Source organism: Sebastes fasciatus, chromosome 10 (genome assembly GCF_043250625.1).
Source record: "Sebastes fasciatus isolate fSebFas1 chromosome 10, fSebFas1.pri, whole genome shotgun sequence".
In the NCBI taxonomy this organism is placed as follows: Eukaryota; Metazoa; Chordata; class Actinopteri; order Perciformes; family Sebastidae; genus Sebastes; species Sebastes fasciatus.
In genome coordinates, this window is record NC_133804.1 from 15,385,194 (window position 1) to 15,406,554 (window position 21,361).

Genomic DNA, 21,361 nt, shown 5'->3' on the forward strand with positions numbered 1-21,361 from the left:
AAGAAGCCCACTTCTCTTGTCTGTTTATAGCTTGTGTGGTCTGTGAGCTAAATTGATTACCGTCTTGGCTTTTGAATTCTTTTGCACTGCTCACAGCCGTGTTGAAGTCAAGACCACCTTAACCGAGACCAACTGTACATTCCAATACCCATACTACCATACTATTTAAAAGATTTAGTATGTCCAAATACATAGTATGTCAAATGCAGTATGCCAAAAATACCAGGATGTTCTACTACATCTGGTCACATTTTTGCAGTATACAAGCCAGCGTGCTTCTCTGGCTATTCTGACCCACCATCCTCTGCTCAGCAAATATATGAGCAAGAGGGTCAAAGTTCAAGGAGCAATGTTATGATGAAGTAGTTTGTCCCAACTGTATGCATACTGCCTGCAACAGTACATACTTTGTAAAGGCAGTTGCAGTATGTATTAAAAGTAATAAGAAAAATTATGTGATTTGGAACGTAGCCCAAGTCAAGACCAAGACCAGAGTGTATCAAGACCGAGACTTTGAGATCCACAAAGCCATAAAAACACCCAGCAATAACACATAAAGATTCCTCTTCACTCACCTCTTTATAGCCATATACAGTATACTGTATATCTGTGTGTATGTAGCGGTGAACCATGACAACTATGCCTTGATAATATAATCAAAAGGCAATGCTGAGGTGAATTTTATATGGGAATTTTCCTTTTTTCTTTTCTTTGAGCAATCACAGTAATGGTAAATGGACTTGGACTTATATAGCGCTTTTCTAGTCTTCCGACCAATCAAAGCGCTTTACACTACATGTCAGCATTCACCCATTCACACACACATTCATACACTGATGACAGAGGCTACTAAGGTGCCAACTTTGCCCATCAGGATCTAATCTAAATACTCATTCATACACCGATGGCTATGCCTTCGGGAGCAATTTGGGGTTAAGAGTTTTGCTCAAGGACACATCGACATGTGACCCGGAGCAGCCGGGAATCGAACCACCGACCTTCCGATTGGTGGACAACCTGCTCTACCCTCTGAGCCACAGCCGCCCAAATGCCGCCCAGTAATGATGTAAAGAAATAAATCAGACGATAAACAGGCAATTTAGTTGAACTCGAACGGTTTTGAAATATGATCCCGAGTCCTCTTTGTCTGTGACCGAGACGAGACGAAAATAAAAATGCGGTCGATTCCGAGATGAGACCAAGACCTTCAAAAAGTGGTCTTGAGACCGGTCTTGAGTACTACTACACTGGCTCACAGTTTTTGGATTGAAGTCCCCAATTTTCCACAGGGGTCATTAAAGGTTCATCTTCAGTAGTTGTAGCAGTAACTGCTGTAAGATTGTTGTTGTAATTTGGCTGTGCTGAGTTGTTTTCCAGACACTTCTCTCTGCTGGCCCTAGAGGAGACATTTTCTAAAGCCTTAGACTGTCCCATTGAGGATTTTCATACAAAGTTCCTTTTAGATTTATTACAATGACTCAGTGCAGCAGTTTTATAAAGCTGACGATGATCAAACTGTACCACATAAATGTGGTTTATAACAGCTGATGCGGTGTGAGGTCATCACAAGAATGCAACTTCAGATGTAGACATGACTGGTATTGATTTCCTTCCTGATTCTCAAAAAAGGGAAGTTAAAACATCAGTGCGCTTCATCCTGGAATGTGTGCGAGGAGAACATCGTCTTCGCCTCACTTCGGGACGTTGTTATACAAGAACCTACACTCATGCGTGGTCTTTGTTATTTTTACCTCTCAATCCTGACCCAAGGTGAGTCGATATTCTGCGCTTTTTTGGTTTTCTTATATGTAGTGGGTCTGTGGGCGCAAGAGTGGTGATGTGTGTGTGTGTGTGTGGATGCTTTCGGGGGCTTCACATTTATTAATTACAATTGCAATCTGCATTGTAAACACTGTTTAATCATTTGCCGTCCTCCACAGTGTCTTCCAGCACTGTCGAGGTCGTTGGCGTCTTTGGGCACAATGTCACTTTGCCCTGTAGGTATGACGCCCAAACTCACGGCGTCCTGAGTTTCTGTTGGGGACGAGGGACGGTGCCCAGGTCCAAATGCACCGACACCATCTTGTCCATGGAGGACGGGGCTGTGCTTTTCAGGGAGTCCTCCAGGTACCAGCTGCTGGGCAGGGTGACAGACGGAGACGTGTCGTTGACCATCCTGGACGCTCAGCAGAACGATGCCGGCGTGTACGGCTGCAGGCTCGAGATCCCAGGGTGGTTCAATGACGAGAAGGTCAACACACGGCTGGTCATGGAGGAAGGTAATGCTCATGAAAATCATCCAGGTTGATTATAAACTCTATTATCCAGACTTACGGTATTTTGTTTTTTGCCAGCTCCTGTGGAACAACCTGTTACCCAGGACTGGACACTTGCTACTGGTGGTAGACAAGGTGAGCAGTGAATAAATTAATTATGTTAAAAAGTGGTGATGTTGATCAAAATTGTCTATTTTTTGCAAATCTAAATGTCTTTAAGCAGCTGTTTTTATTGGCAATGTTTTGTATTCAGGGATAAAACATAATGTAGTTCATTGTATTTAATTTCAAGCATAAACTTTATTTTATATATCGTAGTAATGGTTTCAACTCCTTACAGAAATATTGACATTTGTGACTAAAAATGTGGAAGTTGGTCACCAAACGTTGGCGATAATTGGAATTACAAAAACTGAGGTATGGTTCTATTTTATTTATTTATTTATTTTTCAAAAGTGAGGAAATTAGGGCTGTCAATCAATTAAAATATTTAATTTTGATTAATCGCATGATTGTCCATAGTTAATCATGATTAATCACAAATTAATACACATTTTTTATCTGTTCAAAATGTACCTTAAAGGTAGATTTTTCAAGTATTTAATATTCTTATCAACATGGGAGTGGGCAAATGTGCTTTTTTAATTAACAACACAAAACAATGACAAATGTTGTCCAGAAACCCTCACAGGTACTGCATTTAGCATAAAAAATATGCTCAAATCATAACATGTCAAACTGCAGCCCAACAGGCAACAACAGCTGTCAGTGTGTCAGTGTGCTGACTTGACTATGACTTGCCCCAAACTGCATGTGATTATCATAAAGTGGACATGTCTGTAAAGAGGAGACTCGTGGGTACCCATAGAACCCATTTTCATTCACATATCTTGAGGTCAGAGGTCAAGGGACCCCTTTCAAAATGTCCATGATTTCCTCGCCAAAATATAGTGTAACTTTGGAGCGTTATTAGCCTCCTTCAAGATATGACATGGTTGGTACTAATTGACTTTCTTAGGTTTTCTACTTTCATATGATACCAGTATCTTCTCTTTAGCTTTAACACTGAGCCCGCTACAATCTTAAAATCGCAAGTTGCGTTAATCTGTTACAGAAATTAGTTAGTTAGACGTTAAAACAAATATGTGTCCACAGTACAAAATGTATACAAATAATTATACTTTTTACAACACATGAGGACTCTAATGTGACTAAAATGAAAAGCTGTAGTGTTACGGTTACAATACGATCACGATACGATTTTAAACATTTTGCGATATGCTGATTGCAATAAGATATATTGTGATTTATTACCTTTTTTCCAACTGCAAATTATGCAGTTTGACAACATCTGTTTTATATAATAAGATACAGTTTTCACTCTGTTCATCTCAGAGTTTTCATTCACATATCTGGAGGTCAGAGGTCAAGGGACCCCTTTGGAAATGGTTATGCCAGTTTTTTTTTTTGCCAAACTTTAGCCTAAAGTTGGTGCATTATTTAGAGTTCTTCCCATCAAGCTAACATGACATGGTTGGTACCAATCGATCCTTAGGTTTTATAGTTTCATTTGATACCAGTATCTTCACTCTGGCTTTAAGACTGAGCACCCTACAACCTCTGAAAGACAGAATACTGACCACCGGATTATTAAGAGATCGATACTTGTTGTCTGTGTATCGATGCAATATTGCCAAGCAAAATATCGTGATACTATGCTGTACAGACATTTTCCCCACCCCTAACAAATTGACTATACAATATATTATTTTCAATATACTGAATATTTATGGCACATATTTCAAACTATGTGCCAATTATAATTGACCCAGTCTCTCATGATAAGGTTGATTTTCATTGCAGGAAATGTTCAAAGCCCTCCAGGAAGTGGGGAACATTGGCAGGGTGGCAGCTATTTTCTTCTTCATCATAATCTTAATCCTCGTCTTTGTTTTCCGTAAGTATGGAATGGATTATAGTTTGTGACTCATGTGCCATTCAGATGCATTTTGCACATTAAAAGTGGGCGTCTATTGAGCCGTTGAAGTCACTGAGTGGGTCGCCCTTTTTATAGACTGAGAAATCGAATTTAACGTTTGCATTTCTTCAAACCAGGGAGAAAATTTCTGCAGAAGAAGACGCTTGAAAATCTCAACACCTCCCCTGCTGAGAACATTTATGAAGTATTATGAAGTGTCCCGTAGTGATGGTCAACATTATGAGGACAAAGGAACTGCTTGTTAATGTGTCTGATTGTTATGTGCTGCTGACTCTATCCACCTCCTCAGCTTTAAAGGGAAACCCTTTGAACCCATTTAAACCAGTTTACAGCATCCCACTATTCTCAGATTGCTCTGAAAAAGGCAAATGTGTGTCAAATGTAAGATGCAAGAATATCCTGCAGATTAATTAATTTGCTGTTTGTTTTTCATGGCAGAATAGATCTCACAGCCCTTTAAAGCTTGTGGATGGTTTATACTTGTGGACACAATGCCACCTATTGGACTTAATGCATTATTATCAACATATTAGAGCAGATTGCACCATGACTACACTGTACACTCGATGTGAATCTATCAAATGTCTACTTGTTTTGAAGAAAGTCTGATAAAAAAATGTGAAGTGTATTTTGAAAAACTGCCCAGTAAAGAATAAAATAAATAGTAAAATAAAAAAAACATGCTTTGTTTTATGAAACTAATAAATCCACAATACACACTGTGCTCAATCTCAACTCTCAGGTCAACATGAATTACATTTTGACCACATTTATGTCCATTTTATGATGAAATTGGTAATTTTCACAGTAAAACACTTGATTAAAATTCTCTGAAAGAAATATTGTCTTTCTCTTCTACCTCCTCGTTATGAGGGGTTTTATAATACGAGGAGTAACTCCGCTAATCTTGTTCCTGTTTTCTATGAATTTGAGTTGCAAAATGAAAGTGCGACTGTGTTCACAGTAACTTTGTTTCATAACTGATGTGAGAAGATCAATGTGTCAACTTTGCATGTTTTTTTAAATAGTTGCAGCTGTATGCATCTCTGTCCTTTACAAGCATCTACTGTATGTTATTGTGACTTTCCTATGGTGCACAAAAAAGAGTTCATATTATCCTGTATGAAATAAATGTAATTACCTCAACCTCAATATAAATCTCCTGGGATCTGGTGCGTAACTGCAAATACTGCAGTTAATGAAAGGGAGAATCTAAATACTCACTTATTTGTATTTTGATATTGTAGTTGTGGGAGGGATGAAAGAGGAAGTTCTGTGCTGGGTTACTAAACATCCAGCACACCAAAATGATTACTCGGCAGTCTAAGACACGTACAAAAGTCCAGTCTTTCAACTTCATTGCTCCTGTGACATTTTCTACCTCATATTTTATATAAATGAGTACATGAGAAGAATTTAATTGACTTGATTTAGCTACCAAAGTAATCTTAAATGGCTACTGCTAGGTAAGAAAGTCATAGAGATGATTTTATTTAATATCTCTTACCAAATTATTTATTGGCAGTCACTTTCTGCCTTTTTTCAGGGTTGTATGTCTGCCTGTGCAGATGAAGTGATCATGTCAGACAGGACGTCTGTGACCAGCAGATTGACAAGGCGCTAGGTGACATTGATGAAGGTGATGTGTTCCTGATCATCAGGCTGGTTGAGGAGAGCGACTCAGGGATGTACAGCTGTAGATTCAATGATCACACACTAGCTGTTGTGCCAGGTGAGTGGCAACATTCAAAATTCAGCTACAATGATGATGGTTAGAATGGCTTGTTAGATATATATTTCATCATTTCCTGCTTTTTAGCAACTCCTAACCCCTTGTTGGTGGAAATGAGAGGTAGAGGAAGAGACCATCACTGTTTGCTGGATTGCTGTGTTTGGTGGCGGCAGGCCCGTCACATCCTCCATGATTTATCGCAAGCACAAACTGGTTAAGCAACTAAAGCAATCCCAAGAATCTGCACAGAGTTTGGACAGCTAATTATATTCTTTGTACTGAGAGATATTGCAAACCCACCCGGGTGCGGAAGTACAATTGAGTCGGTCATCTCGTTCTGTAAATACAAAAGTTAACCCACTTTCAATCGAACAAATGATTACAATGATAACAAAAGAATCTACAGCCTATTTTACTCCTTCAAATTTATTTTCCATGGTCCTCCCCTGGATTTGCAACATGGGGTCACTTGGAGGGTAAAGTCACAATTTTGAAATGTAAGCTGCAGACGCATTCAAAGTTTTGAAAATGTTTTTCTTTTAATATTGGAAGAAATATTACAGATATTACATTGTTTTTCGTTGACCAGCCTCCGAGGGCTGAGCTGAGAAACTGCAGAGTTACGGCATTAGCTACAGAGAGTGTGACTCTGCAGGAGGACAGTTTAAAAGGTGGCAGCACCAAAACCTTACGGCCACATGTGAACTAGAGAGAGCGTCATCCTGAGCAACATGAAGCCTTCCGCCATCTACAGCGTGCATATACAGGCCAGAACAGATGCAGGAGTAGGAGCTGCCTCAACACATCTTTGCTCTACTCTGGATGAGAGGAGGTTAGGAGGAGGAGGAGGAGAACATACAATCAAAAAATGAAATTAAGGAATTGGACTGGAAAATGTATTTTATTCTGTTTCAAGTTCACACAACTCCAACAGCAGAAACTATTAAGTCTACTTCCACTGCTGCCACTTCAAGTACATTCATGACTGAAACTGTTTAACATGTTTAACGTGTTTTTAAGCTATAGAAAAGTGAAATCTACTAAATGATTCCTGCTAAAGTTTTCTTGATGATTTAATTTTCAGATAGTAATGAGGTTGGAAAAGGCATGTTTCTACTCTCACCAGTTCAAACTACTTCAAATGTTGAGACTGTTAGAAGCACTTCAGCTGCTGCCACAGTCTGGAGACAAAGCACCACCAGTGTCACTTACTTTATACACTTATAAAGGTACTTCATGTGTTTCATATGGAGATTTTAGCCTCACATGAACTGGTGAAAATGCACCCTCCCAGAGAGGATTTATAATGATACTGAAATATGGAAATCACAGCATTAAGACTTGAATATAATCAGGTGACATTGCTTACGGTTACTCACATAATTTTAGTTTAAAATATTACATCGATGGGTTTTGATATATTAATATTGTAATTGAATTGCTGGTAAGATCACATTAATTCGGTTTGTCTTTAAATAACGTTATCACTATGGTCTGTCTCTCTACAGAAGAGACTTGTTTAAAATTCAAACATTCAAACAATTATTTTTTTTCTTTGCTTATCTGCGATGCTACATTTGGCAAATTGTTTCCTTCTCGCATTCAGTGAGACAACCCAAAACATAAATGAACCAAGCCTTTGAAATCTATTTTTTTTCTGCAGATCTAACTGCCTCGCATCAATTGTTTTATTCGCAGTTTTTTCATATGAAGTGATAAAACACAGCATGTTCCATTTCATATTAATGTTTTCTTTTCAACAGACTCTATTTCGAAGCAACAGACAACAATTTCTTACAGATGTGTTGACGACATCAACACGTTGACGACATTTAAAATTGTAGAAGAAGGTGACCCTGAATTATTCAGCACTGGAGTTGTCACTATGCAATCATAATACAACATTTATACAGATAATTTTACTTTTTTTGAAAATCAGGTGGTAACATACTGACCATAACTGAAACCTCTGTGTTGTGTTCCTGAAGCCTATTTTAGTATATACTGTAAAAAGTAACAGTTCATATTGTGTGTAGGTATTTGCACCTGTGGGATTGAGTTAAGGCTGGAGGAGAGATGGAGAGTATAAGGTTACAGTACAGTCTTTTGAATGTATTTTGATATACCATATATTTTTGGCACATAAGTTTCTTTCTTCAGTAACATTTTCCTGAAAAGAGCAAGATGTGCCAAAACACCGAGCTTTCCCTTTCTACTTATTTTAAAATTTGGAAAATTGTTTTTTAATTAAGTGATTACATTATTGTGCACTTACTGTATATGGGAGTGGGTTAAGGCTTGAAGTGAGAAATCAATATTACAGTTTTCAACATTAGATATTGAATATACTGCATATTTATGGCACATATATAAGACTATGTGCCAATTATAATTGACCCAGTCCCTCGAGATAAGGTTCATTTTCACTGCAGTAAAGAAATCCAAAGCCTGGGAGGGGGGGAACATTGTCAGGGTGGCAGCTATTTTCTTCTTCATCATAATCCTCATCTTTATTTACCATAATGGATTATAGTTTGTGACTCATGCGCCATTCAGATTAATTTTGCACATTAAAAGTGAGGGGGCCTTCCTTCTTTCGTCTATTTTTAGAAATGCAGTTCATGCTGGATGATTTTGCAGAGTATAATTCACAATCAGTACCAGTACAGGACGTACAGCTCCCTTTATGTAGTGGGAGTGGATGGGTGGAGGTCGACCTGTAGTACATTAATTTTTTTACCTAATGACGCCAAAAATAAATTGCCTACCCCAGCTTTAACGTTTTGTCTTGTGATATGGCTGCTCCTTTAGACTGTATCACTGAATATTTACATTTTTTCAGGGATTCATCTCAAAATGCTGAGAGCAGTTATGAGTGAGGAACTCCTGAGTAAAGACATTTCTGTGATGACGTTTGTTGACTTTATTTATATTCTCAGCCGTAGAGGGAAACCTTTTGAACTCTCATTTTAATTAATATGAAAAAAGCAGCAGCAGCAGTTTACAGGCTCCTGCTACTCTCAGAAAGGGCAAACATGTGTCACGTCAGGCTCAGAAGATGCAAAAATATCCTGCAGATTAATTAATTCCTTGTCTTGTTTTTCTTTCTGTTTTTCAATGGCAGATTTAATCTGGCAGCATGAAAAAGCTTGTGGATGGTATATACTTGTGGGCACAATGCCACCTACTGGATTTAACACATTATTATCAAAATACTGGAGGAGAAAATATCACTCTTAACACGTGTTTGTTTATAGTTTTCAATTCCTTATTTCAATCCCAGACAAACAGGAACGTTTTTTGAGTTCGTTTTCAAGGATTCACTGTGAAACCGGTTATGCAGAGTTTCACTCCATGTTCTCATTTCAAAAGAAATTTGCTCTTTCTCAGTTCTGTTTTTTTTTTTTTTCTGCATTTGCCTTTTTATCTTATTTCAAGGAACACTGGGCTCTATTAAAGGGACTGTTTGTAACTTTTTAAGCGTATAAATGTAGCGTGTCGGCACACATGCGCGTTCGCATATGCGCACTCGCGTGTGGCCGGAGCCATGTCTCCGCTGCCTGCTCTCCTTCACTCAGACAGCGCGCGTGTTCTCGCTGTCTCGCTCCACCTCTAGACGTGAACGCACGCTCACTACACACTGCAGAAGAGTTAGTTTAGCTCTGAGAATATCTAGTGAATGTAGAGTGGACGTTTGTGCAGAAATAAATGCTGCAGCTCCTCCAGACCAACAGAGGTTTTCCGTGTCTTGTGAAGTGACGGGGCTCCTCAACGAGTTACGTTATCGTCTCGTTAGCGACAGGGTGCCGGTGTCTTCGGCTGCCGGCTGCGGTCGGGAGGCGATAACGTAACTCGTTGAGGAGCCCCGCTGCTGAAGCCTGCGCTGAGCAGGAAAAGCCAACACTAGGATCAGCAGTGATTCATGGAGAGACCTTCGTCTGGTCAGCTAACATTACTGCCAAGCAGGTGAAATATAGAGTGATATTGTGGTTTTAGCTGACGTCTGTCGCCTCACTGTTTTGAGCGATGCTCGTTCATGTCTATGTAGAGCGAGCAAGCGCGAGCTCGACGCTGACTTTCGTTGATTTCAAGGCCACAGGTGTCGCTGTTAAGCAGCATTTCTGAATCTTACAAATAGTCCCTTTAACAGAAATGGAATATAATATTCATAACTTTGTCTTCATTAGTGTATAATCAATTGAAACTAAGAATTGTGTTTTCGTTAGCTTATAATGAGCCCTTCATATCTACATAGGGAGCGGGTCCTCTACACCGAGTCCGCCATGTTGCTCCGCCATGTTTCTACAGTAGCCCAGAACGGACAAACCAAACACTGGCTCTAAAGAGAGCCTTTCATGTTTTTACGTTACCTGAAGGCCACCGTATTTCTCCGACACGATTTTGAAACTGCGGTAACGTGAGCCGCAGAGTGCAAAACTGTGGTACGGCCAGCCGCCGTCTTCCGTTGCTCCTAAAGTATTGTTATTATGGTAAGGATGGCCTCTGAGCGAGGCGAACGGCGCTACCACAGTCTTGGGAAGGGAGGAGTGAGCGAAGAGATATTCAGTTGGTTGCAATCTGCAACCACATCACTAAATGCTGCCAAATCCTACATACTGTCCCTTTAAATACACTATACACTATAAATACTGTTTTTGTTCCTTCTATAAATTAGTTTAGCAACGTAAGCAAATTCCAAGAAATCATGGGAAAGGCCTCTTTTTCTGAGTCAGCGATGGAAATACTCATGATGTGGCTGTGAAGTGTGTTTACAGGAATTTCATGACTGATGTGAGAAAATCATCTGGATTGTGGCAAGTCTGCATGTTTTTTAAATTTTTTCGATTGTAAGTAAGTTTCTCTTTTATTTCCGTCAACTTTTGTTTGTGTTCGCGGGTAAAATAGAGATCGGTCATCTCATTCTGTAAATACAAAAGTTAACCCACTTTCAATTGAACAAATGATTACAATGATAACAAAAGAATATACAGCTTTAGTATTTATAAATAGTGTAGTAGTTAGTTGTACCAGCCACATGTTTGTGGGAGTGATCGGAAGAGGAAGTTCTGTGCTGAGTTACTAAACATCCACCAGACCTAAGTGTTTACTCAGCAGTCTAAGACACATATAGAAGTCCATGGCCCTTGAGTAAACCAGATTTTCTATTTTCATCACTGTTATATTTCAGGATGTAATACGTTTTTGGAAATGAAGCTTGAGATTATACACACGTAGGCAAAGTTGTTGGTAACGTTCCGTTAAAGAGAGAAAAACCCACAATGGTCACTGAAATAACTTGAAACTGACAAAAGTAATAATAAATAAAAATTCACTGAAAATGAACTAATGAAAATCAGCTGTTGTTTTTGAATTATGGTTCAACAGAATCATTTAAAAAAACAAACTAATGAAACTGGCCTATACAAAAATGATGGTACCCCTAGAAAAGATGTAAAATAATGTGACCATAGGGACATATTAAACTAAGGTGTGTCCTGTAATTAGCATCACAGGTATCTTCAAACTTGTAATCAGTCAGTCTGCCTATTTAAAGGGTGAAAAGTAGTCACTGTGCTGTTTGGCATCATGGTGTGTACCACACTGAACATGGACCACAGAAAGCTAAGGAGAGAGTTGTCTCAGGAGATCAGAAAGAACATTATAGACCTTCATGTTAAAGGTAAAGGCTATAAGACCATCTCCAAGCAGCTTGATGTTCCTGTGACTACAGCTGCACATATTATTCAGAAGTTTAAGGTCCATGGGACTGTAGCCAACCTCCCTGGATGTGGCTGGAAGAGGAAAATTGATGACATATTGAAGAGACGGATAATACGAATGGTAACCAAAGAGCCCAGAACAACTTCCAAAGAGATTAGAGGTGAACTCCAAGGTCAAGGTACATCAGTGTCAGATCGCACCATCCGTCACTGTTTGAGCCAAAGTGGACTTAATGGAAGACGACCCAGGAGGACACCAAATCATAAAAAAGCGAGACTGGAATTTTCCAAAATGCATATTGACAAGCCACAAAGCTTCTGGGAGAATGTCCTTTGGACAGATGAGACAAAACTGGAGCTTTTTGGCAAGTCACATCAGCTCTATGTTCACAGACGAAGAGATGAAGCATCCAAAGAAAAGAACACTGTACCTAATGTGAAACATGGAGGAGGCTCGGTTATGTTATGGGGCTGCTTTGTTGCATCTGGCACAGGGTGTCTTGAATCTGTGCAGGGTGCAATGAAATCTCAAGACTATCAAGGCATTCTGGAGCGAAATGTGCTGCCCAGTGTCAGAAAGCTTGGTCTCAGTTGCAGGTCATGGGTCCTCAAACAGGATAATGACCCAAAACACAGCTAAAAACACCCAAGAATGGCTAAGAACAAAACATTGGACTATTTTGAAGTGGCCTTCTATGAGCCCTGATCTAAATCCTATTGAACATCTGTGGAAGGAGCTGAAACATGCAGTCTGGAGAAGGCACCCTTCAAACCTGAGACAGCTGGAGCAGTTTGCTCACGAGGAGTGGGCCAACATACCTGTCAACAGGTGCAGAAGTCTCATTGAGAGTTACAGAAATCACTTGATTGCAGTGATTGCCTCAAAAGGTTGTGCAACAAAATATTAAGTTAATGTTACCATCATTTTTGTCTAGGCCAGTTTCATTAGTTTGTTTTTTTAAATGATTCTGCTGAACCATAATTCAAAAACAATATCTGATTTTCATTAGTTAATTTTCAGTGAATTTTTATTTATTATTACTTTTGTCAGTTTCAAGTTATTTCAGTGACCATTGTGGGTTTTTCTCTCTTTAACGGAACGTTACCAACAACTTTGCCTACGTCTGTATACCTACAACCATTTTGTGTTTGTGCTCACATGCCGACAGTAAATGTTAGCATTGAAGTTAGATTCAGAGAGTTTAGAGTTACTGTTACTGTTACTATTTTCTGTTTTCCAGTGTGTGCTCAGTTAAAAAAACAAAAACAGCACATTTTACTGCAGAATTTCTGTGAATGCAAAGCTAAATGTCCTTCTGTGTCTATCACTACAAGGACTAAGAGAACAAAGAACAGGAGTGAAGATTAGTGTGTGTTGATAACCTTGATTCTGTGTCTGTCTAATCATCAAAATGTAACAGCGTGCTACTTCTAGGATAAGGAACCAAAACCGCCGAAAAGGAAACGGCTCTTTTCTACATTCCTCTTCTGCCAGCAGAAGTTGTTTATGTGAGCAAATCAAGGTCAGCATCATGTGACTTGGAAGGATTTCAAAGCTGAAACCACACTGTTGTTTGGTTGCAGTGTCTCTTAGCAGGTGGACTAAACTCTTGGATTGACTCCGAGACGAGAGTAAGATGATTTGTTTTGGCAGGAGACGCCTCTCTCTGTGTTGCAATCTCCTCTTTTGTCTACTCCTAGGTAAGACAGTCATGAGAGGATGATTTGCATTTTTATTCAATGATAATTCAAAGTTTTTATTTAATTATACCTTATCAAATATTCCTTGTTGCCAACGGGACTTTCTACTTTTTCAGGTTGTGTGTCTGCAGAAACCATCATAGCCAGAGTGGGAGAAGATGTGACTTTGATATGCAACTATGATGCCAAGTCCAAGGGCAAGCTTTCTGTGTGCTGGGGTCGAGGAGCCATCCCCAACAGTGGCTGTGCCAATGAGGTGATCAAGTCAGACGGCACGTCGGTGATCAACAGGCTGTCAGAGCGTTACCTGCTCAAGGGGAACATTGGTGAGGGGGATGTGTCGCTGACCATCAGGCAGGTTGAGGAGGGCGACTCCGGGACGTACGGCTGCCGTATAGAAATACCGGGATGGTTCAATGACCACAAACACCAGATGACTCTGACGGTAGTGGCAGGTGAGACCCACGGAGAGAATTTATAATATCTGAGGGAGAGACTAAATAGTTACTAGTTATTGTGACAAAATTAGTTATTGGAATTCCCCGGTGACTCCCTGCTTGTTGGAAAAATGTCTCCCACAACTTCCCAGAGACTGAGGCGGCGTATGAAAATTCTCATTTGTGAACAAGCACATGCTTGATAAATGACTTAAATGATAAATCCGTTGCAAAATTGTCTGTATATTATCTGTTGATTGATTCATCAACTAATTGTTTTAGCACTACTAGGCATGTAACTTAGTTTTTTATTTCTTTTTAGTACGCCCTAACCCCCTGAAGGTGGAGGCAAGAGAAGTGAAGGAAAGAACCGTCACTGTTCGCTGGACTCCTGTGTTTGATGGCGGCAAGCCCATTACAGCCTACAGGATCGACCTCAAAAACAAACAGGGTAAGCACAAGTAAACTCTTCCAACAATCTTAATAGAATTTGGACATTTTAGCAGCTAATTATATATTTAGAAATATACTTTGGAATATACAGTATGGACTTTATCTGTACATCCCTGTTGCACAGCATCCTGGGATACCGCAGTGAGTACCGAAGTGTCAAATCCTGAACTAACTCAGCTGACTTTGTTGGATTTGCGTCCGGCCAAGTCCTACAACCTCCGCATGTTCGCCATTAACAGTGTGGGCATGAGCGAGGTCAGCAACGTTCTGACAGTCACAACGAAAGAAGCAGGTAGTGTCGGCCATTATTTATTGTTCTAGAAATAATTATGCAGAACTTAAATATAAAAGAAATGATGGATGGCCTCTTTAAAATGTGTTTTCCCTGCAGCACCAGACGGTCCTCCCCTGGATATGCAGCTGGAGGCCCTCACTCCTCACAGCATCAACATCACTTGGAAGGTAAAGTCACTCTACATGGCACCCTTTTTAGCCAGGCTTTGTGTCTGGACATAGATTATCCTACATGATATACCTAAACGAAAAAGTGTTAAATCTTTTCTCTTGACTAGCCTCCGAGGCTCGATCAGATAAACGGGGTTCTTCAGAGTTACAGCATTAGGTACAGAGAGTACGACCCCGCAGGCAGACACTTCAAAAGGTGGCAGTACTTGAGTGTGACGGCAACACGGGAAGTAGAGAGCGTCGTCCTGAGCAACCTGAAGCCTTCCACCAAATACGGCGTGCTTGTTCAGGCACTAACAAGCGCAGGGATAGGACCTGCCTCGACTGCACCTCTCTGCTCCACTCTGGATGAGGGTAAGATGAGAGGATACTAAAATATGACTTAAAACATTGATTTAATTATTATTGATGGCAGTTTAATATCAAGTTATTTACAGAGATTTGGATTTTATTCTGTTTCAAGTTCACGTAACTTCAACAGCATCAACTATCAAGTCTACTTCCACTGCTGCCACAATTTGGATACCAGACACTACGAGTTTCACTTCAGGTTTGTGCTATTATTGCGTTGATGAAAAACATTCCAGGAACATTTATTAACACCTTGACAACTATATGAATAAACAAACTGATTATGACCAGAATTTTTTTTTTCTTTTCTGTCCCAAGTTCACACAACGTCAACAACTAAGACTGTTACTGCTGCCACAGTTTGGGGAGAAACCGCCACATCAAGTTTCACATCAGGTACTTCACATGTTTCTTATGGAGTTCTGCCACTTAACGCTGAATTAATGTTGCTATTTCTTACATCACTTTTATTTCGGACATCCAAACAAACTTAATTTGCTCTATCAAAGTCTCTGTTAATCATGAAATGAGCCAAAATCCAAGTTAGATCACATGTGTTGTCATAGTGTCCCATTTAGAGTCGATCCATTATTCTGTGATGATGTGATCATCTCAATCTGTTTCTGCAAAAGAAACATGTTCCAATTCCCAAAATTAAACTGAGCTGTATAAAAAAAATCCTTGTTTTTCTTTGCTAAATATCTCCTAGTGCCCCCGGATCCCCCAGTGCTTGAGTTAAAGGCGGTCAAAGACAATACCATCTCCCTTCTATGGACTCCTGGGTTTGAAGGTGACAGCCCCATTACTGGCTATTACCTGGAGTCTAAAGCAGTTAACGGTATGAGAACTTTTCAATGGTGTAATAATTAAATCATTGCCACTTCACTTTATTCAACTGCAGAAGCTAAATTCACAATGTTAATCCCCCTGGCATTTGGTGATATAATGTAAAATCTTTCATTTTCTCCACAGCCTCGTGGGATTACAGAAAGACAGTTGTTGACTTCAGCCCCAACCAGACGGAGGCCACAATAATAGAGCTAAATCCCTCCACGTACAACATCCGCATGTTTGCCAAGAACAGTCGGGGCACCAGTAAAGCGGGCAACGTCATCACCGTCACCACTGGAGAAGCAGGTGTGGTGTTTCTTGATTCTCACTGTCTCCGTTGTATTTTACGGTGGTTCATCAGGCAGAACAGGGCCGGTGTTGCCATTGCTTAACTCCTCAGTGTTACTATGATGCTGTGATTCATTAGTTTATTTATTATCATCAAGGCAGCCCAAAAATATAAATTAACTTTATTATGACCCAATCACATGTCCTCGGAGAACAGGAAACACACCTTATGTGACCCAATATCCTCCCACATTGGTTCTATTGATAGATGTTTTTGCAGTTTTCTGAAAAACAACACTTTCAAAACTTCCTCTTATCTACTTTCCTTTGTGGGTGTCTGACAGGTCATCCGAGGGATGATCATCTTACCACCGTATCTACTGATACTCACGCTGCTGTAAGTATGTAAACAAGGACTTCCATACTGCTGGGTAGCTTAATCCATAATAATTAATAATATTAAATATCTGAGTGACTGGTAACTAAGTCAAATAAATTTAGTGGAGTAAAAAGTAGGCTACAATCTTTCCCCTCTGAAATGTAGTGGAGTAGAAGTATAAAGCAACATAAAATGGAAATACTCAAGTAAAGTACAAGTACCTCAAAATTGTACAGTACTTGAATACATGTACTTAGTTACTTGCTGCTGAACATAGTTAAGTATCAAGCTAAAATAAATCAATCATTCTGTTTTATCTCAGGTGTAGGTAGAGACCAAAACAGCTAAAAGGAGAGTGACTTACATTCATAGCCGGCCAGAAACGTGACTCCACACTTGCTTAGGTTTAGGCAACAAAACCACTTCAGTTAGGTTTAAGAAAAAACATAATTGTTTGGCTTCAAATCACTGCATAGTGTAAAGTGAAAAAGAAACTTAATGTTGTGACGGGACACCAACAGCGGTCTCCTGGATGAAAGCCTCGTGTTTGTTGGATCAATCCACCGCCCCTCCCGTCCACCCTATGTGTGTTTTTTCGCTCTTTAAACTACGTCACCACACTCCCGGTGCACTTTCTCTGAGCATTTAATATTGACAAGGATGGGTTTACATTGTAGTTAATTGAAAGCTCAGTGTGTCTCATACAGACGCTCAAGGGTGCCTTGTGCGTCTGTATGACACGCCAAGGGGTGTGACAAAGTGTTAGTAATTGCAACACTCATCCCTCTTGTCACATACTGCTGCTTTGTCACTTTAGGATCAGGCAACAAAACCTCTAGTTATGTTTAAGAAAGAACTACATGGTTGGGCTTAAAACTACCATGTTTGTACAGTGAAAATGACGCTGAACGTTGTGAACACGGGACACGAACAACGGTCTCCTGGATGAAAGCCTTGTGTTTATTGGAGCTATCCACCTCCCCTCCCGCCTGCTCGGTGTGTCTTTTTCGCTCTTTGTCACCACACTCTCAGCGCACTTTCTCTGAGTGTTTACTGTTGCCGTGAATTAGCTAACGCCTGGTGCGTCCAATGGGCGTGACAAAGCCTCTGTATTTGACGCCCTGGGAATGACAACAGGCTGGTTTCTCTGTATCCGCAAATAGCTGGTGACTTTGAGGTTGTGTATCTGTTAGCTTGTTTTGATGTTCTGCCCCCTTGTGGCAAAAACCTGTTAATGCACCTTTAATGTTCACAAGCTCAGATGTATCTCCAGTGAAGGTGAGGTTGAGCTGTTATTGAATCCTCTCTGCTAGGCGAGCGTTGACGAGAGTCAAAGTGGTGGTCACATGGCAGCCATCGTGGTGCCAGTGGTGCTGTTGGTGTTGGCTGTTGCCACAGTAGCCACATGGCAACTTCGACGTGAGTACTGCTAACAGTGTAAACTTCACAAGTCCGACAGGTTTTACTTCTTTAATTGAATCCTTACGCTCTCTGTTCATATAGGAATACAACAGAAAAAAGGCAACCTGAACATGTGAGTGGTTTGGAGTATTTGTCACATTTACATAGAGAATTAAGCAACTAAAAAATAACCCTTATTGCCTCTGCTTGATTGAACAATAACTTTTTCTTGTGTGCAGGTGGCTGACCAATGGAGGGCTACGTGAAAGAGGCGCCGAGCCACTACAAGAGCTGTAAAACTCTGAGTTACTTTACATTTTAGCCAACGACGAGGCTAAAACTCACAAATAAGCGATACATTTTATGAAATTTGAAAAGTAAGATTATATATATATATTTCTGTTTGTTATGTCATTGAGGAGAGAAACTAAATCTACAACAACTTCATCTCTACTTTGTAAACACTCCCTAAAGAAGCTCTAATCACAACACCAGCACAGTGTTGCCGATACTTCCAATAGTTTCATGTTGAATTAATATTAGTTAATTCGTAATTTTTCGTTGTTTCCTCTTTCTAACAAAATGGATCTTTTTACACTTTTATAACAATCAACAGGTCATTAAATTACTTGTTTTGTGACTTTATGTGTAATTGAATAATACCACATCTTTGCTATTTTGCTTAGGCGATAGCAATAAATGTCCACAGTGTTTGTTCATCAACATGTATTTTATTTTATTGGGTAAAACATGTGTCATGTAGAAAATGAACACAACATATTTACTTACCAGCCACCAGCTGTGCAGGATGTGGCTGTTTTTAAAACTATGCCAAATGAAATCAGCTGGTAAAAGTTTAAACAGTTCAAATCAAACCATAAATACATACATGATGAAAGGTAGTTTATGAATGAACTGTTGAGATAACATTGACAAAAATAAAAAAAATCCCTCTATCCCATTCTCTTCTTTAAATTATGGCTGAACTCACTACTAACACATTGCTCCCCTAACTAAAATCTTTTCAATAATAAAAGTTTAATTCATCACTGTGAAGCAGTAGCCGACACTCAGCAGGTGTAAATAATTACAAATATTGAGGACCTGGTTGTTTTTTACCAATCAGTTCTTCCAATTAAACCCAAACGCTTATTAAACTCCACTTTTCATTTCATCTCCACACCTCTCACAACCACTGAGCACCAGTATCCAGCTACAACCACAAGAGAGAGCCAGAGTCCCACCACTGAGTTGATCTAACGCTCTCCGGCGCTCTCTCATGTCTCACCTCATCATCGGCAGAGTCGTCCTCAGGGACAGGCACCGCAGCCAGCTAGATTTCCATCCATCTGTCCTGTAAATCTCTTAATTGTTCTAATTAAGGAGATGAGGAAGAGGAGGAGATCTGATACCTCTGTGGAGCTTTGAGACAGATGTCTGCAAGGGAGTCTCTTACTAATGGGGGATCACAGGGGGGGATACCCGAGCTTGTGTCTCAGTGGGGACTACATGGCACAATAGTGTATGAATTGATGTACATATGAATGAATGTTGAAAAGGGCTTCCACTTCCTTTATATCTTCTTTTAAAGATTTTGAGTTGTGACCCCCACCCCCCCAATATCACTGGGACATTTATCTCACAACACCTCGATGCAAACACATTGATCATAAACTGTCATCATATCAAAACCCCCACATTTAGCGGTAGATTCAATGTATGCTGGCAAGTGCTTTTTGGTGTCTAAACATTTGGGTATATGATTACTGTGAGCCCCACTACTGAGCAAGCGGGCGTTTGTGCTGTGAAATGGTGAAATGCGTATGGCTAAATTAGGGGATGCTTGTGTAGGTGTGGCGCTAGTAGTGAAATGGAGCAGGTTAGATCGAGGTCTGCTGATTTTGAGTGATTATTGTGAATGCACTGATTAATATATAATTAGGACTGTCAAAGTTAACTTGATTATAACGCCTTAACGGAAATTTGTTTTAACGCCACTAATTTCTTTAATGCATTAACGCAACTTGCGATTTTTTTAAGTTGTAGCAGGCTCAGTTTTAAAGCTAGAGTGGCATCATATGAATCTATAAAAACCTAAGGAATCCATTGGTACCGATCATGTTATACTAGCTTGGCGTGAAGGATGTTAAATAACGCTCAGTTTTAAAGCTGAAAATACTGGTATGAAACTAGAAAAACCTAAGGAATCTATTGGTATTTATATATTGGATAAATAATGCTCCAAACCAAAAATTTTGGTGAGGAAAAACTGTCATGGCCATTTTCAAAGAGGTCCCTTGACCTCTGACCTCAAGATATGTGAATGAAAATGGGTTCTATGGTTACCCACACTGACACACTGACAGCTGTTGTTGTCTGTTGGGCTTCAGTTTGCCATGTTATGATTTGAGCATATTTTTCATGCTAAATGCAGTACCTGTGAGGGTTTCTGGACAATATTTGTCATTGTTTTGTGTTAATTGATTTCCAGTAATAAAATATATATACATACATTTGCATAAAACAAGCAAATTTACCCACTCCCATGTTTATAAGAGTACAGTATTAAATACTTGACAAATTCCCCTTTAAGGTACATTTTGAACCGATAAAAAATGTGCGATTAATCACGATTAACTATGGACAATCATGCGATTAATCGGGATTAAATATTTTAATTGATTGACAGCCCTAAAACAAATGTAAATGTTTTGTTTGTGAGGACAGTTTAGTTTAGTTTTAACAGCTAGGCGTTGTTCAGTATGCTCCAGGCGCTGTGGATTTTTGATGCGTTTTGTGACTTTTTTTCTCCCACTAACCCGTCGGAAATCTCCCGTCAGAAACTCATGTGCCGCACACTTTGACTTTCACAAATGCACTCAATAAAATCTATCCTGAGGTAAATCACTGGCACTGTCTAAAATATTCATTAGGGTTTTTCTCCGCAACCCCCAGTAATTATCTCACGACCCCCTTGGGGGTCCCGGCCCCCAGGTTGAGAACCACCGGACTAAGCTGCTGATGAAGTTGTTTTTGTTGCTTCTGCATTCACATGCTAAAGTGTTGCACTTCCTGAGAAATGGACTAATTGTTTACAGTGGTATAAATATGGCTTGATTATTCTTTTGCAGCGGTAAGCCATCACAAAGTCAGAGCTGCTGACACAAGAAGCCACAGTGCGCTGTGTTGACCGTGGCCTGTAAACACGACTCCACCACATCCCTCCTCTCTGGACTCTATCATCCCTGGACACCCCTCATTTCCGCTGTCCCCTGCCTTTCTCCCCTTTTCCTCTGCCTCCTCACTCTGGCGAGCCTTCCTGTTCTGG

The 21,361-nt window shown here is 39.9% G+C and overlaps 2 protein-coding genes and 1 long non-coding RNA gene across 4 annotated transcripts in view; all 3 read left to right on the forward strand.

Moving 5' to 3' along the window:
- The window catches only part of LOC141775273 (uncharacterized), a 48,272-nt gene extending 40,495 nt beyond the window's left edge, over positions 1-7,777 (forward strand). The window contains exons 2-3 of the long non-coding RNA XR_012595572.1: positions 5,822-6,007; positions 6,095-7,777. This is a non-coding gene — a long non-coding RNA (uncharacterized LOC141775273). The remainder of the gene's footprint in view (positions 1-5,821; positions 6,008-6,094) is intronic.
- LOC141775272 (hepatitis A virus cellular receptor 1 homolog) lies at positions 1,611-4,954 on the forward strand. The gene is made up of 6 exons (XM_074648453.1): positions 1,611-1,770; positions 1,941-2,279; positions 2,355-2,411; positions 2,617-2,693; positions 4,140-4,233; positions 4,392-4,954. Exons 1-6 carry the CDS (start codon positions 1,728-1,730, stop codon positions 4,466-4,468), a joined length of 687 nt encoding a protein of 228 aa, XP_074504554.1. The 5' UTR covers positions 1,611-1,727; the 3' UTR covers positions 4,469-4,954.
- Positions 7,778-13,261: 5,484 nt separating the features above from the next.
- On the forward strand, positions 13,262-18,989 carry LOC141775270 (cell adhesion molecule DSCAML1-like). Of its 2 annotated transcripts, none has more exons than XM_074648451.1 (14): positions 13,262-13,428; positions 13,545-13,883; positions 14,188-14,316; positions 14,443-14,610; positions 14,710-14,780; positions 14,891-15,137; positions 15,265-15,333; positions 15,453-15,530; positions 15,844-15,972; positions 16,107-16,271; positions 16,598-16,650; positions 17,946-18,051; positions 18,136-18,166; positions 18,273-18,989. In XM_074648451.1, the coding sequence occupies exons 1-14, from the start codon at positions 13,365-13,367 to the stop codon at positions 18,328-18,330; spliced, it is 1,707 nt and encodes a 568-aa protein (XP_074504552.1). In that variant the 5' UTR covers positions 13,262-13,364; the 3' UTR covers positions 18,331-18,989. The 2 variants fall into 2 exon arrangements, with proteins under 2 accessions (XP_074504552.1, XP_074504551.1); XM_074648450.1 differs by having other exon boundaries at positions 13,265-13,428; positions 15,247-15,333.
- The last annotated feature ends 2,372 nt before the right edge of the window (positions 18,990-21,361 follow it).